Source organism: Corapipo altera, unplaced genomic scaffold (genome assembly GCF_003945725.1).
Source record: "Corapipo altera isolate COAL_440 unplaced genomic scaffold, ASM394572v1 50, whole genome shotgun sequence".
Taxonomy (NCBI): Eukaryota; Metazoa; Chordata; class Aves; order Passeriformes; family Pipridae; genus Corapipo; species Corapipo altera.
The window spans coordinates 11,710,231-11,728,571 of record NW_020884889.1 but is presented as its reverse complement, the minus strand read 5'-3'; the positions used below and the strand labels follow the sequence as shown (position 1 = coordinate 11,728,571).

The 18,341-nt window shown below is 38.1% G+C and overlaps 1 protein-coding gene across 3 annotated transcripts in view; it reads left to right on the top strand.

Annotated features, from left to right (window-relative positions):
- Positions 1–16,669, top strand: part of WDR72 (WD repeat domain 72) — a 104,314-nt gene extending 87,645 nt beyond the window's left edge. For all 3 annotated transcript variants that reach the window (XM_027644634.1, XM_027644633.1, XM_027644631.1), the window contains exons 19-20: positions 8,271–8,369; positions 14,167–16,669. In XM_027644634.1, the coding sequence (XP_027500435.1) occupies positions 8,271–8,369; positions 14,167–14,222 (155 nt within the window). In that variant the 3' untranslated portion in view covers positions 14,223–16,669. The remainder of the gene's footprint in view (positions 1–8,270; positions 8,370–14,166) is intronic.
- Positions 16,670–18,341: the final 1,672 nt, after the last annotated feature.

Here is an 18,341-nt window from a genome sequence, read left to right as displayed (position 1 = left end):
TCTTTTCTTTTTTTCTCTTCTTTTCTTTTTTCTCTTCTTTTCTTTTTTTCTCTTCTTTTTTTCTCTTCTTTTCTTTTTTTCTCTTCTTTTTTTCCTTTCTTTTTTCTTTTTCTTTTTCTTTTCTTTCTCTTTTTTCTCTCCTTTTTTCTCCTCCTCTGTCGGGTGGTGCTCCGATTTGTCCTAGTGACACAGGGCTGCCAGCAGGAAAGCAGGCGTAGTTAATGCTCAGCTGCTCAAACCAGTCAAGCAAGCTAGCAAGTCCCAGCTGTGCTACTTGATGTTTTTTGATTGCACCTAGTCCTCAATCTGTGAACTGTTTTCTGGACTTAGATTCATCAAGCTCTGCCGCTTTAAAAACTCATGCAGGCAGGCATCCTAGGATATGCCATTATAAGCTGCTGCCAGGGGATCTTCTAGGAGATAAATGGAATCTGTGTGAAGTAAATTAGTGTGAACCAGTCAATCTGTGTGTCAGCCTTGAGCCACATCCATGGGTAACTAGCTTGCTGACTGAAAAGTCCGCTGTCTTTTGCCAATCAGAGGTCTCAGCCACCAGGAAGCAGTCCTATACAACATTAGTTTCTTGGAATAATGCCTGTTTGACCAGCTAGTGAAACTCTCCAGTATACAGTATTGTACTGCTTGAGTTTACTTATTGCTTACAATTGAACTGAAAATCTTTTAAAGTCAGATAACATTTTAACAGTAGGGAGCATCACAGAAATATCTTGGAAATAAGTACTTCCACTTTCCTACAGCAGCCATTCAGCAGAGTCATGCTGTGCTGCAGTTGGCTTTACCTCCCTATCAGTAATACATCTTCAAGGCCATAATGCAAAAGAATAACAATAATCTGGCCAGAAGAGGTTAATGTAGAGGTTCTATATATATTTTTTTCTCCGTGGATTAAGCTATTTGGACAGCTTTGATCGAGAGATGGGGAGAGTGTGCAACTATAACACTTACATTATGCCCAGGGATGTGTCAGTGCTGTAACTGTGCTACACTCTTTTGTTTCGTTTTGGTTTAAAAAGCAAACTGAGACAATCTACAGCAAGAATTTCTCTGTAGAAAGGGACTGAACCAGAAGTGTCTGAAAATTTCCTGATTAATGGTTTTACACTTGAATATCAAATCAATCTACTATCATGAAAATAATAATGTCATTATTGTCAATAATGTGATTTTAAAAACAGGAAGTGTTCCTTTCTTTGTTTGTTGGTTTTGTAGGTGTTACTAATATACTGATAGGCAATCCCATCTGCAGTGTGTGCTCTGCCACACCACTGGTTCAATGGACAGAAGCAGGGGGGAGTTTTGCTATATTTTTTTTTGAAAATGGTTCTTCCCCCAGAGGGTGACTGGGCGCTGAACGGGCTCCCCAGGGCAGTGGTCACAGCACCAAAGCTGACAGAGCTCAAGAAATGTTTGGACAACACTCTCAGGCACACGGTGTGACTCTTGGGGATGGTCCTGTGCAGAGCCAAGAGTTGGACTTGATGATCCTTGTGAGTCCCTTTCAACTCAGCATATCCTGTCATTCTGTGATATTTGTAGAAAATTGGACAGATGAGGAGATGTTATATACTTTAATTAAAAAAGATACTAATTATCTAGTAAGTAACAGATTTGAAAATTGGCCTTCTTTACTAATTCTGTAACCTTTTTTTTCCCTATTATCTCTCAGTTACTGTTTGAAAAAAAAAATGAGGGAGAGATAAATAATGTTGATCAAATAATTCAGTCTTACATCATGTTTGATTAAAAGACACAATACCCTACATTTAGGGAACCGGAAAAGAGAAAATTAGGCTTTGTAGCCAGAGAGGAAATAATGTATAACAATAGAAGAATTAAGACAGTTTGGGGTTACATTTTCCTTTTTTTAAATCCTCCTAAGTTCTACAGAAGCTTATGCTTCAGAGCTGTGCAGTAAATGCTGTGTGGGATTTTATGGGAAAGTATTTTATTTCTTGCAGCAGAACCCACTGAGACAAATTTAACTAGTTAGGTGTTTTATAATATATACTACACAGAATACATGGACAGAATCTGATATAAATCACAACTACGATCAAGACAACTGCTTTAAAATTGAGTGAATGTTTCATTGCACTAATGAAACAAAAATGGGATGTCCTTTGAGAGCATAATTTGTTATGTGCCATTATATTTTAGTTGAGAGAAGCAGGGGAGTCCCTCTGGGTGAATAAAACTTCAAGGTATGTTGGGAAAAGAATCACTGAAAATTTCAGTTTTTCTGTCTGGAGGAATGCTGCCCTCATAGATACAAGGAGAGATGAAAATGGACTTTCAGGGTTGGGTTTGTTTTTTGTGGGGTTTTTTGATATACTAAAACCTTTCACACGTACAGGAAGCAAAATGTTCTTTAGTAGAAATTCACCCAGTGAGTGGAAGGAGCTCTGTTTGCACGTGACTCCAGAGGGCAAGAGCCAGCTCGGGCTTCCCCAGGCACGTGGGTTGGTAGTTCTGCAAACTGAGCTCTGCAGTGTGATATTAGGTTCTACTTCTGTATTCACTGTAGTGCATTTAAAATATAGTATCTTCCAGTTTGAGTGGTTCCATACTGGCTTATTTCAAGGACAATCTCAACTTCTATATGCTACAACATTTACTTCAGAATAATAACATGTTTCTCCAGGTTAATTTCTTAATCTTTCTCTTTGAAATTGTAATGTAATGAAAACTGAACCTGTGTGATATTTAATCATCAGAAGATAACAATCAGCCATTCTCAATTAAATGACAACTACATACATCAGTGCAGGGTTTTTTTAAACTACAGTAAAAATTATGAAATGACCAGCAGCTGATGTCTTCTGTCAGTGAGATGAATTACTGGTTTATATGGCCTGAGAAATGGTCTGGAAAAAAATAGGGTTCAATTCAATAAGGATGAAAACAAGGATCTAGACTGAGTTAGGATTAATCTTCTGCAAAGAGGCAGGATGGGGAAGTAAGAGCAAGGTAACAGTTTCTCGGGAAAAAATCTGAATCGCAAGCTGAGCAGAAGTCCTTAGCACTTGTGGTGTGGCAACAAAGACAAGCACTGTACCAGGCTCTGGTACCAAGCTCATTCCAGGGAGTGTCACTTGTAAAACCTGGGAGGGATTCCTTGCACTGTGCTCTGCAGTGGTGCCATCAAGGGCACATCCCCAGCCAGCCTGACGCCTTCCTACTGGCACCTGCTGGGTGGGGAGGTGCCACCGCAGTGGCAGGACAGGTGCTCTGACCGGTGTCATCTCAGTGTCTGCTTTTTCTGTGTCCCTGTGTTTTTGAGGAAGTGCTGCTAATATTCCTCTTGCCACTCCAGAATGCATTGTGCATTTCTTATATTAGTGGGATAATATCACCAAAATATATGGGTAAAGGTAAGTAAAATAGTGACCCTCAGTGTGGAAAAGAGATGAAACAAAGGACTTCAGTCACAAGGGTCATGGGGAGAGAAGGCAGGGCTTGTATCTGTGCCTTCTCTCAAACAAGAATAAATGTCACATTAAGCCAAGAGGGACTGGGCAGACAAACAAAAGGGGATGCCTTCCTGGTTGGTAAAACTGTGGATCTTGCCAGGTTGAAGTGAGTTAGGGTGTAGGATGTTAAGACTGCAAAAATTCCACATGTTTAAGGGAAAAATGGAGAAGTTTGTGGAACAGAAGTCTACTGTGAGTTATTACAGGAGGGGGAAAATATTGTTTGGAATAACCTGAGTTTCAAACTGGACTTTAGGAGAAATTTCTGAAGTATAATCTTATGGTTGTTGGACTCTTACGCTGATGTTTTTCAGTCTCAGTAAATACAGCTGTTCTTATGCTTTTCATTGTATTTTTATGATATCTATGAAATGTGCTTTTAAAATAGTACTCAGGGCATTTATTGTTCCATCAAGCTTCTTAGGTACAATATGGTGAGTGCCTATAGAGACCACACAGCTCAACATTGACATTGCAGCACAATTGTTTTATCCACTTACAAAAATAAAAAATACTAGCATTTTGTTTCCCTTTACAGTTTTGTTTTCATGCGTGTTTTATGTAGATTCAGGTCCCTTTGTGTTCTATATTGGACCTTAGATACATTTATGACCTATAACCTATCTTGTCTAATATTTTTGAATGAAAAATATTTTTTTTACCTTATCTACTTTAATTTTCAATGACAAATATGTTCTTGTTTTCTCTGCAGACTGTAAGTCACTAATCCACCTTATGAATAAGACAGGCCTCTTGTCAGAAAATGCTGACTTGTTTATTCACTTGTGTTATGCAAACTTCTTTCTCCAGTGTGTCTGCCCTCTGAAAATTAGTATTCAGGGCAGGTTATTTAGACTTTAGTGTGTTATATTTCCAGAGTGGAACGAGGCTTGTCAGAGTTTCAACCCAACCTGTAGCAATAAACGACTGTGATGAGTTGTTGCTGTATTTAGTGATCAGTCTGTATTCACAAAGAACAGGTCATTCAACAGTTTGTTCACACAAAGACCGTTCTTTAAAGGCTGATCACCACTCAGTCTGTGGTATCCTTCTAGAAATAATTTGTTTTTATTTTATGAAACTGTTTGAGATATCTTGAAACTAGACGCATAAATATTTCATTAAACAGTCTGTTCGTATGACATTCATTTACTCCTCTAAATCCCATCCCTATTTTAATGACTTTTTCTGTTTCAATAATGTAAGAGAATGGGTATTGAGTTCAGTAAACAAGTCCTAAGACCTTAATAAGATGCATCAGAAAAAAATACCACAATTTTCTAGATTGATCCTGTACAATGAAGATTTATGTCATCTTTATATGCTAAGTTCAAGGTCATTTGCCTCAATGAAATATGTCCTTTTACCTTACTTCCATGCTAACAAAAGTAATCTCTACTGACTAATAACTGAAATGACATTGTGCTGAATAGAAAAATATGTTATTGCAGTTATAATATCAGAAATGGTTGTTTCTTGACTTTTCCTCTGACTTGTAGATTTGGGGCTCATTTATACTCCGTTTATGTCACTTTGGCTACAGAGATTAGCTTCCAAAGGGAAGGAAAAGTAATTTTAAGGTCCATTTAAACCCAAAGTAGGACAGAGTATCTTCTGAATAAAGATCACACTGTTTATGTTTAAATAACTTAAATTCCATCAGCATCCTTAGTATAAGCAATTCAGAACAATATTTCTCCTATTGGTATTTATACATGAAATCCTATTCCCCTGAGGGAATAGGCAGTAAAGTAGGTGTTAGTGTTGAGATTCTTTTTTTGTATTTTGTCTTGATTACATAATGCCATTTATTACTTTCACTCTTTATTTAGGCCAGACTGTACTTTCCTTATTTTTAACTTTTCAATTCCCTTTGTTCTTTTATGATATTTTTAAGAAACCTTCCTTTTCAAATTGAGCATATAACGTGACGTTTAAAAAAAAAAAAAAAGATCTGAAGGTCTCTGCCTTGGTCCCTTTCTTGCTCACTGCACACACTCATTATGTAACTTCATAAACCAGGGTCTTGTGAAGTTTATTTGCCTGAGTTTTGCCTAGAGAGGTATGTGCATTTCTAAGTGGCAGGGCTAAGATAGATCCCTTGCTTGCACCAGTGATCTGATCCTAGTCTGTCCTGGCCTGGCTCCTGGTTTTATGAAACATGTACTTCCCTCCCTTCTTGCACCTGCTGAACTGCCTTCTCTGACAGCTTTTACACAAGTTCTCTTGACAGTTTTTACACAAGTTTTCTAGAGTCTTCCTCTCTGTCCCCATGAAAACTCTTTCCATTTTTGCTTTCCACTCCCTTCAACTGTTCCTAATGATCCTTTGACTCCAACTGTTACTGTGTTTCATGCTGTTTTTTTTTTTTGGCATTTTCCAGCTGTATCAGCTCTGCCTGTGATCTGTCGTCCTTTTTTTCTTGTTTTTGTCTTTCTTGGCTTTTAATGACTTCATCCTCTCCCAGATTGCCCCAAATCTCTCCAATCTCTACTCAGATATATCAACTGGAAATCCTCCTGCTTTGTCCAAGGATCTTGCTGGACTGTCTTGGTTTCTGTTCTGCCTTGGTTTCTTTCTTGTTTGCTTCCCACCTTCCTCCCGATGTCCCTCAGCTGTGTATGGACCTGCTTCTAGTTGTGTTTTATTTGCTGTACTCTAAGTTGCTTCTCAGCTGAATGTGATACCTTCCCTAAAAACACTGCTCAGAGCTGCTTTGTTGTAATATCCACCAAGTTAGTTTAAATTATATGACTTATGCTGACATGGTCTGGGACAGGGGAGAGCACTTGAACAGGTTTGTCCTTGTCCCGTTCAAGAGCAATTGCAGCACAGACTTCCAGCAAGGGGAGTCCCTGCCAGATCCTACCTGGGACTGATGCTGGTGCTGTGTGTCTCCCCTCCTTGGTTCACTGTGAGTTCTTTACTGGGTGAAAACATGCGATTAGTTTTGAAAGGATGATTCTGAATTTTTGGTCACTGCTATGTGACCAAAACAGACAGCTCTTGTGATTTTTTGCTTTCTCTGCAGAGACATAGCTGTACTTTTTGTTTTCTCTCTTTTATCACAGGATACTCTGTTGGAAATTTTCCTCTTGCTCTACTTCAGAGTAGTTCTGACTTTTAAGTTCATGCAGCTGTAATGACTCAGTCTATCACTCAGCACAGTGGAGCTGACTCCTCTGTGGAAAAAAGTGTTTTAGAAAAAACATGTTCTAATAAATGTGACACAAATTTTTTTAAAATTAGAATATATAAACTTGTATATTCCAATTTTTCTTTTTTGAAGTGGCAGTCTTGGTCTTCAGTTAATGTATTTGAAAAGTATTTCAGTGTTGTAAAAAACAGAGAGAAGCACAGATATCTTTGCAGACATTTCTTCCTGTACATATCGTAGTATTTTCATGTGTGCACAAGAACATTTGGTTTTTGTTATTGTAATTGTTGTTCAGTGTCAACTCACCTCGTGCAGATTATCATGTCAACACTTCCTGCTTTACCTGGGCAGGGTTTTATGTGCTGATTATTTGCTATCCAAGGCAGACCTTTTAAGTAAAATTTACTGGCTTTTTGTTTTTCCAGGTGAAACGCATGGTGTCACTATAATAAACTTCATTATTTATTATGTTTTAATATTACATTTTCAAGGATCTAATTACACAATTGTATTGAAGCCTTGATTGCTTCAAACAGACTCTGTGTAGATGCAGGAGTCAAGAATGATGGAACCTTTTGGTGACCTGGGGTCAATAGCTGCAAACCCATGGAAAGCTCAGCGCATGGAAGTGGGATATGTGTCTTTTGAGCCCCTCATGCCTGCATAATGCCCTGAGGCCTTGTTGATTCACTCATAATTTTGGAAAATTTAAATAGGTGTTTAAATTATGTGATCCTTCAGCGAATATTCACTTGGTTAAAAAAAATCATCAAAATTTCTTGTTTTGAAAAGAGGACAAAAGTACACTGGTATTGCACACAGCTGTTGGTGTCTCACATTGATATCCAAACTTCCACATGGAAGTTTGGAACCTTACTTAGTTTTCTAGATATTAGAAAAGAAGGAGAAGAGTTGGAAATGGACATTGACAAGGGAAATACCTCTCTACTCCTGAGGAAAACTATGTGGGATTTGTTCAAAGGCCAAGTGAATTAAAAAATCCTATATAGACAAAGAATTGTTTCCCTGAAAATATTTTTCTGCTCTGAAAAGAAAATGGCTTTAGCAATTAAGAGGAACATATGATTAAATTTGGTAATCTCTAAACCACAACTCAGTCTGGGTTTTACTGCACTTTGGAATTATCACTAATTTCCTTACACATTCCAGCTTGTTGCATTCAACATATTTTCATCTTAAAGCAAACACCATTGCTCTCCCTGGTGAATGACTCCAGTAATTACAAAACCACCTAATTGATCTTTTCTGTTGTTTACTGGCTTCTTTGGTGAAACAGACAGGCATTTTTTTATGACTTCTAAATTAGTTTATTATTTTTGGATTCTATAAGAAAAAAAAAAAAGCTGGTTTTCTACTTCAAAGGAATCTCATTTAAGCTGATGCTTCAGACTTCACCCTGCATGAATTCTTGTCTATAGATTTTTCAACTGCCCTATGGTTGCATATAAGTAGGTTGAGTTTCTGGGAGATTTTTTCAATCTGTTATTTGTGTTTACAAATTATGTCTTCAGCATTGAAAGCTCTGCAGAAAATCAGGAAGTGTTGGTTTCTGCATACATTACATTTCTCCCTCCCTGTGTTTTTATTCTTTCTTGCTCCAGTCAGTGTGCTGAAGCATGGCAAGAGCTTCAACTCGGCAAACTTCCAAGATGTGGAGGATACGCCTGACAGATGTGTCTTGGAAGAGTCTGAGAGTCCAGGTGAGAGGCATTTAAAGACAGTCACCAAGTATCAAGTGATAAATCTGACACAGCTTTTGGGTCTGTAAAAAAAGCACATTGTAACGCTGTTTCCTTTTTAGCAGCTGCAATGTCAAATTAATGGTCACCTCCAGGGGTCACAGTGTGGAGCTGTTATCCTTTCCTCTTTCATCAGGAATTCAGGTCTTAGAAAGGATAAAGGCTTTATGACCAAAAAGAAAGCTGACACTACTAGTTCATTATAATTACTTTTGGACTACACTGCTTACTTAATATATGTACAGTGTCTGACCCTTTGAAGGTAGCATGAGATGATGAAAAATTAGAAGTACTGTATATACTGCAGCTGAATGTAGAAGTGGACGGTCAAACACTGTATCTCTGGAAGAAAGCAAATTGGTGGCATTAAATAGCTTGATTCTTTCCTTTAAATCAGCTCACAATCATTATTTCATTTTAATGACTCTTAACATTGATTCAGCTAAATACAGGAACATCCATAAAGTGCATCCTTTTTGGTGACCGAAAGATTTATCTTCATGTAGTTTCATTATCTTTCTCGTTATGGAACATCTACGAAATTTATTAAATGAATCCCAAAAGGAAACAATTAAATATAAATTGTATCGAGTCACAGCTGATTAAAAACATTCTGTGCGACTAAATACTAAGATCTTTTAAGCAAACTGTGAGCTTGACCCACATATACCATACCCATAACCTGTACACAGTCCTCATTAGTGAAAGAGTTAAACATCTTTCTTCGCTTGGTATTTTCCTTCCCTGCTTTATCTGGTTTCTCTGTACCCTCCTGCATCTCTGTGTGCTGATCCGTGTATCATATTTTTGATTCATCGTCTCTGCGGCCTGTCAGCTTAGTTAAGAGATTTCCAAATCTTGCAGCCTGTGCTGACAGGGGGCAGCTGCCAACAGTCCCCTGATCCTTCCCCAAGGAACACTGCTGAGATTTAATTTTCAGTCAAAGGGTGCAGTCTGAAATCCATGTCAGGTCCCCTAAGTCATCTCAGAACCCAGATAGGACCCATGTCTGGGGGATTATATTTCAGCACACTCCACTCTTCCAAGATTCCTTGGGAGTTCAACTGCTGTCATATACCTGATTTGAACTACATTCCCTTTTCATCTCTTCCACAGAAATGAACACCAGTATATGTTACAATAATTGAAACCAATGAATTGTAAATCTCTATTCATTTTAAAGCCACATAGACTTGGACTCAATGTTGTCCAGCAGAAAGCAGCATGAGATTTGGAAAGAAATGGATAATCTGCTCAGGAAGGAGCCAAGTTTGACTCCAACAGTCTGTGGTGTATAGCACCTCCTTCAGAAACTGTCTGTAGTCCCTTCAGCAATAATTATGGGCCAAAATACAGATTGTCCAAGATTTGATCAGTTCTGAAGTGAGAAAGTGTTAAGGCAAGGTGGCACGAAAGTGTTGAGGGGAGAATTAATGTACCTTAAAGATAACATTAATTTTGATCTCAAATTGGTTCTGTCTGGCCAAGTGTACCCATTTGGATGGGAACTTGTATATCCAATTCTGCATATCTATATGAAGTAATGGAAAGAATAAAAGCCTGTCAGGAGGTGAATATTGACTGGCAAAAATACATGTTGATAAAGCATCTAAACTTAAAAACTGAGTTCCAATCGGTCCATCTGACATCATTAAACTAGTAATAAACAATGAATTACTCTGGCTTTTGTTTCTGTCCATTCCTGCATTTTAAGACATCTTGTCTTATAGGTCTGAAAACCTCAGGAGATTTCACTACTGGTCTCACTGCTTTCCACTGAGAATTTGTGGCTTGGTTGTCATGGAGACATCGTATTTCTCCAAGAATTGCTCATATTGATCCGTGGACAGGCGTAAATGGCCAGGCGAATGTGAGGAGTAAAGGGGGTTGGGCAGTACTATAAAATGACCAGAGGTTATGGGTCGGAAATAAGCTCATAGCAAACACTTAGGTAAAGAGAAAGAAACAGTTTCATTTTGTTTCAGGATTTCGTTTTTGCACTTTATGCCATTGTCTTCTTTCACTATAGACTGAAAGAAACTTGTTAGTCACTTGTCATGTCAGATCTTTGGTGCTTGTCCTGACACAGCTGTCAGCCTTCCAGCTCTGTGCAGTTCAGGGACACACAACAAAGAGCCAGGAACATGAATTATTTATTGCTCCTTGTGCGGATGAAATTCTGTGATAAGAAATTAAGACACTTCTGACAGAAGTGCTTGTTTGAAAGGAAAGATTTGGTAACACAATACATTTACTTAAAGCTTAACATTTACTTTTAGTAGCAAACATTGAAACAATAATATGACATTCAGTTGGCTATGATTTTCTCAGTTGCTTTGACTTTGAATCATGGAACCTGAGAATGCCTGGGAGGTCAGCATTTGGTTTGGTGAAACCTATGACTTTAGAATCTCTCTAAAGTCTGGGCAAACTTAAAAACTTAATTTGTAAGTTTCTATTAATAAATCCATATATGTCTTTTTCAGAGTCTCTTGTACTTTGCTTACAAGATGTTGTCGCAGGTGCAAAAGGGGTGTTAAGAAATATATTTATTTTATTATCTCTTTTGATGAGGAAAAGGTGAAAATATGATAGTATACCTGCAAAGAATTCCAGCTATTCCTGGAAAGGGTTCTTTATTACAACTTCAACCAGAATCAGGAAGGCTGTAGAGCAGCCATCACACTTCTCCCTGTGTGTTGTGGTTTTCAGTGGCGAAAGATGCAGTCTCTACCCTTGACATTAGACTGAGCTTTATTTTCAATGTGATCTTTATTTTCTAAAGTCACATAAAGCTTACTCTTTTTACTTTCACATTTTCTATGTGTCTGCGCATGTTCTCACTGCTCTGGACATGGACCTCTAGCAATTGTAGAAAAAGAATATGCTCAGATGAATAGCAGGAGTCCATTTGACTACCCAAGACACCAATCTAAGATTTGCCTGTGATTTTTTGTGTTCAGTGTGTGATCTGAACTACTCTCAGATAGGTAATGAAACCCCTCAACCTGCACTTTTCTCTTGGATAATTCACAGTAAATACTTTTAACGTGTGATGGACACAGGTAAATATCAGACTGCAGTTTCTTGTCTAAGTGAAATGGATTTTAGTTGCTCCCCTCATGTGCCTACAGGCTGCCATTATCTGTGATAGTGGCTCATGTCTGTTGCAGCCCCCACACAGAGGAGATGCTGGGCTTCTCTCCCAGATGCCTAATAGTAGGTTTATCACTGCCATTTTTCCCCACATGCTGAGGACTACTTCTGTTTGACATGCAAAGCCTTGGCTTTTCAAACTTGTCTCTGCTCTGGCCTTGAACATAATAATCAGATAAGAATTGCAACAGCTTTTTGTAGAACTTGACTTTTAATCATATCAACCCCCCGTAAAGAATTCACTATCCCTTAGAGTGCTTCTTTATATAAATAAATGTTCCCAGCAGTTTACTATTTTATCAGGCAAACTTTCCTCATTTAAGGAAACTGAGAAAGAGGCTGAAAGTGAGGGTGCATGGATGTGTAAGAGACTTCTAGGTCTGAGCTATTCACCTGAGTTTTCTTATACGAACAGTGGTGGAAAATTTACACTTCCAGAGGCAGATCATCTTGTCCAAAGGGAGTTGCTTGAGATAGGTTTTAAGGGGATTGAAAATGCTCTGAATTTTGTCAGTCAAAATCTAAGAGGATTGCAGCAGGACTAGACACAACTTGAAGTGTCTTAGCTTTCATATGTGGTGCAGTCTCACTAAGGAGGAGTCTGCAAGTGCAGCTCTTCTGAAAAAGAGAAATGGATTTGAGTTGAAATCACATGAAACAATGTAAACACAGATGCCCCTTCCCCTTTCTTTCCCACAACAGAGATTTTTGCAGTAGAGTAGGAAATAGGCTATTAGTTCACTTGGTAATAGGGGGCAAATGACCCTCCCTAATGGAAGATTGAATGGGAAGCTGTAGATGGAAAGTATAGAGTGTTTTCTGTCTTTTGGATAGAAACCAGGTAAATGGTAAAACCCCCATATGCTTCTGGCCTTCAGTAGCCAGGTAGTCTCTCCCTGAGTCAGCTGGTCCCTTCTGCAGCTCGTGATCTCTCCCACCCTTTCATTCCAAAAACATGGCACGTGTTAAATTTTTCCCTCTTCAATTTTTCACTTTTCAGGACAGAATGTAGTTCTGGGTGCGTAACAGATAATAGGGAAAATCTGAGCAGTTTTTGCAGCCTTGCTTAATTGCTTTTCCTAGATAGACCTTGGCATAGAGATGAGTAGGATCTCTGAGTTTCCCTGAAACCCAATCTGTGAGAGGCAGAACTCCAGCAAATAGAAGTGAAAATGTATGAAGAACAGCAGATTCTTATTAGCCACAATGTGCCTAAAAATACAGCACTAAAAGTGTGGCTGTGTTGTTATCAGGCAAGTTATAATTACTGAATAATCACTTACCAGCTCCAAGTTCCATCCACTGAAGAGTGTTATTTAAATCAGCACTGTGTCACCTCTGTGGCTGTTGGTCAGAACACAGGCAGAATATAAAAGCAAATATTCTGTAAGTTTTCAAGTACAAAGTACCCTAGAAAAGCATGGTTTTCTTTTGCTGTGTTTGCATCCTTATGAAAAGCAGATGGCAGTAAATGAGGACTGCCTTGGGAATGGGGTCCTGGAGGCTGTTGCTGATGATGGTGCCTGGAGCACGAAGAGGATAAAATGTAGGGGCAGCCCACTGGGCACAGCCACTGGGAGCCCAGTGTACTCAGGGACTGTGTATAAAATGTCAGTGCCTAGGAATAATTCCAGAAAAAATTCTGAAATTTCCAATGTAGGCACGTTTGAATTCATAAGAATCTCGCTGTAGTAGATGTAGTGTCACATCCCATCAGTATTCTGGGCTACTGGAATATGACTCATGGGTTTTGGTTTGGGGTTTTTTTTGTTTGCTTTCGGATTTGTTTTTTTTTGTTACTAAATCAAACTGTAAAACTAGAAGACTACATAATAGACAGTAAGAAAATGTATATCTCTGTTCCTATGACACAGATGGAAAGATATAGATAATATGAAAAATTTACAAGATATCCATTAGACTGGGAAAAAATAGTGTGTGGTGCTTTCTCAATGTTCACGTACTGATGAAAAATGTGATATCTGTTTGAGCACTTTCTAATGCAAGCAATATTTAAAATTCAAGTTGTAAATATTACAATAGAGCAAATAAGAAGAAATCATGAAGGTAAAAACTGAGAGTGCTTTTCTGTGGAATTATAAAAGGCCTCGACAGGATTAAAATACAATGCCTTATGAACAGAACTTCTTTTTACTTCTGTTTACAGCTATTATAGATTTCTGCTGAAAGAAAATACATCTAATTCAGCAATTATATTTACTGAAAAAACATAAACACCCTATTAATTTAAAACAGAAATTATCTTTCTGCCAATCCACTGGAGCATTTTCCTTTAAATCAAAAAAGGAAGAAGCAGCAGACTGTTCAGGAGAAGAGTTTTGAGGAATGCCATACATTTTCCTGAGCTGTTTTGGGTTCCATATTGCTTCCTGTTATAATGTTATCAGTCTTCTGGAGGTAGATTTGTGGTCTTTTTTAACACTAGCATGAGGGTGCTGAAAATTGTTATTCCATTACAAAAATTACAGCGTTTGCTGCTCTATGAAAAGGTTGTAAGATATATTACATTTTAGTAAAAAAGTCTTTGCTATTATTTCAAATTGTAAAGTTGTTAAGCCAGATGAATTAATTTCTTTTCCAGATGACACGAAGACACATCCCTGGATATCTAAAGTGTGCTCCTGTAAGGTGTGTTAGAGAAACCTATTTAGCTGAAAGAAGATGTACAAGGACAGCCATGAAACAGGACATATGTGGGTGGCATGGACATGAAATGGCTTCTTGTATTTATTATGGTATACTTTTAACAGTTCATTTTCAGAAGAAATACCTTCCATAAGATCCACTTCTTTTGGCTGATTTATTGGCTTCAATTCACAATTCCCTCACTAATAGATTTACATGTATTTAGCTACATCTAGACAGTTTTAACATAGAAAATATCAGCTCTTCATTTTTAGATGTTTTTCATTTATTTATGCAGTGATCCCAAATCTTACAATTTTGATTGACCATTAAACAGTTGCATCAATTTTAGTGTTGTTTTACATACATCAAATTTAAACTTTTCTCCTTGCTTCTGACTTTTATTACCAAAAGCATTTTAGCACTGAGCAGAACCAAATACATTTCTAATAATTAGAAAATTTGCTAGTATTTAAAAGAAAAAAATGCACATTTTGAATGAAACATGGAATATTTATAAATAACTAAAATACAAAGAATGTTCTGTGCACAGGAGAGGATGGGAAATAGATAACAAATCTGGTCATGTCTAGGATGTAAATTTTCCTGTTATATAAATACTGCCATCACCATCATCTGTAGAAATGTACTACCAATATGAAGTTGAAGCCCACTGGAGTCCTTTTTTGAAATTATACACTTCATTGAACATCTATTTGTGCTCATTGGGAAAAGCAGCTATACATTTTTTTTTTCCTTCTTTAAAAAAAATATATCATTATGTTTGTAGAATATGTGTAGCTGATTAGATTCATTTATCACCTCACGTTCTGGGGGATTTAGGCTGTTTGACAAATAATAGCCATTCAGAGAAGGAAGTTCACTTTCTGTGTTACCAGTAGTTGGAGAGTTAATGGAGTGTAAGGGACTTGAGGATGTGACTTTCTGGATCTGTACCTTGTGGTGGAAATCCTGGTCTGATGTTACCCTTTCTAGTTGTCACTTTAGCCATAAGTTGTCTTTACTATGAGGGTAGAGATTTCTTCGGTGTGAAATATTCTCTGGTAATGAATTCCTTCCTTGTGTGGAAAGGTCACTGCTGTGGAAGTGATAAAACCAGGTTTCTGTTGCCACACTATGGCCTGAATTTGGTTCAACATGATACAGACACGAAACCTTCTTTCTTCTGCTTTCTCCTGTCCCAGGAGTCCATATCCCTAAGTGCAGAGTATGGCAGTGAGGCCTTCAGAAACACCGAGTGGAAGGGCCTTGTGAGAAGCAGTATCTCAGTTTTTATTCAGCTAAAGAATTTATCATTAAAATTGGCTGCAATCCAGAGAAGATAAAGATATTTAATGTTATTTTTCTTAAACAGTAAATACCATGTAGAAAAATGGCATCTTTTAACAGAAAAGTCATTGGTTTTCACACATTTGGCATTTTTCAGAAACAACTTTCCTTATTCTTAGAAGGTATTTTCCTCTGTAAAATGTATCTTTTGTTCATACGAGGTTGTACTTGAATTATGGTGACTAAACAGAATGTGGAGTGTTATGGCTTCATTCTTGCACTTGTTGTGATGGATGTGTGGAATAATATAATTGATGTACTTATGCTTGTACAACACAACTGAGAGCAGAGCATGTCTTCAGCTGACATTTCTCCTCCTCTTAAGTTTCATGGCTAAATCAGAGTTGCAAACATCTAGAAGGTAAAAATAAAATTGCAAATATACCTACAGGAACTTAGTAGCCCTTCAAGAACTTTGCAGACAGTAGAACAAATGACAAAGGATGGACCTGGCTATCTCCTTTGCTCCACACCTGTGTAAACAGCCACATCCAGTTTGTGGGAGCAGATCTTCCATTGGCACTGAAAAGTCCCTTCACAACAAGAATCACTGCTCTGCAGCAGCATCTGCTTACTTGGGCCAGCTCTGCTCCCAGTGCCAAGGCAACAAATCTTTTTAAAACTCTTTCAGTAGATAGTTTAAAAACGGATGTGGTCAAAGAGGTCTCATATCTCAAGGAATTGGCATTGTCCATAACACCCAGGACCGCTGTAGTAGCAATTACATTTCTGCAACACAATATTTGATTGCTTGTCTTTAATTCTGCAAAGCAGTGCACATCAGCAGCCTGCCAATAAAGCCAGCCCTCTGGAATGGCTTGTAGGGAGGTGATTGGTGTTTGGCACATGCTTATGCGTGCTTTGTGCTAATTACAATTGCAGTATGAGTAAGGTAAGGCAGGAACTTTTTTTATTAGGTACATTTATTTCCCAGTAAAGCAAATATATTTCCCATGTCTTCTGGATGTCTTTCAAACAACCAACTTTATAATATGTGCTCACGATGAACTCTCACTTAGAGAAATCTTCTTGCAGTAAAGTGACAATTTCAGAGCTGAATACTAAACCACGTATGAACCTCCTGCAACAGTTTCTTAGCTGAACTGAAGGAACTTTTCTATACTACTGTGATCTGATGTACCACTGCATTCATGCTTATGGAGATTGATTTTACAACAATGTTGCAAGGTAATTAGGAATATATTTTTCTGTTGTGTTACACTAAAGGAATCCTGCCAAAAATATGCTAAAATTTTAGAGTAGTTGTATAAATTTTAGATATGGGGTAAAAAATTCATGAATACCTGAACTCTTAAGGAATGTGGTGGGTTGGGTTGGGTTTTTTCCATCCAGAAGTCACGGGGTCCAATGACCTGTATGACTCAAACTCTGGTTTCACAGGGGAATTTCTCCCTGCTCCTGCCACATCCTTTTCTGCCTCCTCCTTTGCACTAGTGCTTGTGTGACCAGGTTGTGGCAAGACAAGCACTGGCCTAGTGTAAATTGCAGAGGAGGAACAGACAATCCAGGGTGGAAATGTGGGACAGTTCACACACACATCAGCATGAAATCGGAGGTTTAGGGTGCTGTACGCAGGGATCTTCCTGGAACGTAGGTTTTTAGCTTTCAAATCCTGTAGGGATTTTTTCCGTTATGTGCATAACTCATTGTATTATTAAAAGAAAAATCAAAAGGCACTTACTGGTTTAGTATTAGCTCAAGCTAAAACTCATTGACATCTCTTTTATTTGAGGGATTTTGAATTTTCCAAGTAACTCATACTTGCTAAATGGTCACTGACTTAGATTCCTCCCTGAAGTTTGAACTGTTCATTTATCGCTCCAAATCCAAGCAATATGTTTTGAAATCTCTTGTGCTATATATATATTTTAAATTTGATCACTGTAATAAACTGCTTCCATATATGGGTTGTATTTTGTTGAGTAATGCCCTTCCCTAATCCAGTGAAAGATGTTCTGAAGGCAAGTTGGCATGGGACTTGAAATATATATATGGGATTCTGTGTCCCTTTGAAATAAAGACACACTTTAACAAAACCACTGTGCAGCAGGGCTACAAGACAACATCAGCAATCTAGCAAGGGAAAGGATTTTGCAAGTCTGACTGAGCTGAAGTGCTGAAAATTCAGAAAAGAATGAGACAGGTTCAATCAGAAGCATTGCATCTCTCTCCAGGATTTTGCTCCTTTTGGAAGAGCGTGTTCTCTGAAGGCAGACTGGGGCAGCAAACTCCAGCATAGTTCCAAAGTCATTGTGCCAGTGCTGAATGGCATCACATGCACATTCCTGATGGGTGATCTGGGATGACAGAGTCCTTCTTCTCATGATGGATATTTCTGCTGGATTTTGCAGGCCATTCTTCTTGCCTGAGAAAAGGATGCAGAGGAATTTCAAGGACTGGTCTTCTGCTTTTTCCTTCCTCCTAGGATACTCAGTCTGAGCTGCTAGGCAAAGCTCTGAGCATTATTATTAGCATTTGAGTTATCATTTGAATTCATAGATCCCCAAAGTGAAAATTCATCACTCTTGTTTTTGAAGAAGTAATTCTGAACCTGGAGGCAACATAAAATAACCCAAGACTGTCTCATTGGTGTCCATGGAAAGTTTTTTTCCTGAATGACACCTGCTGGAAGGTCTCAGGTGTGTCCAAGAGCTGTGTGCATCACATCCAGAATACAGTCCATGTCTTCTGATGAATCTGAGCGTCCTGGACATGGTGTGGTCGGTAAGTATAAAGTTGAACCAAGGTTTTAAGGTGAAG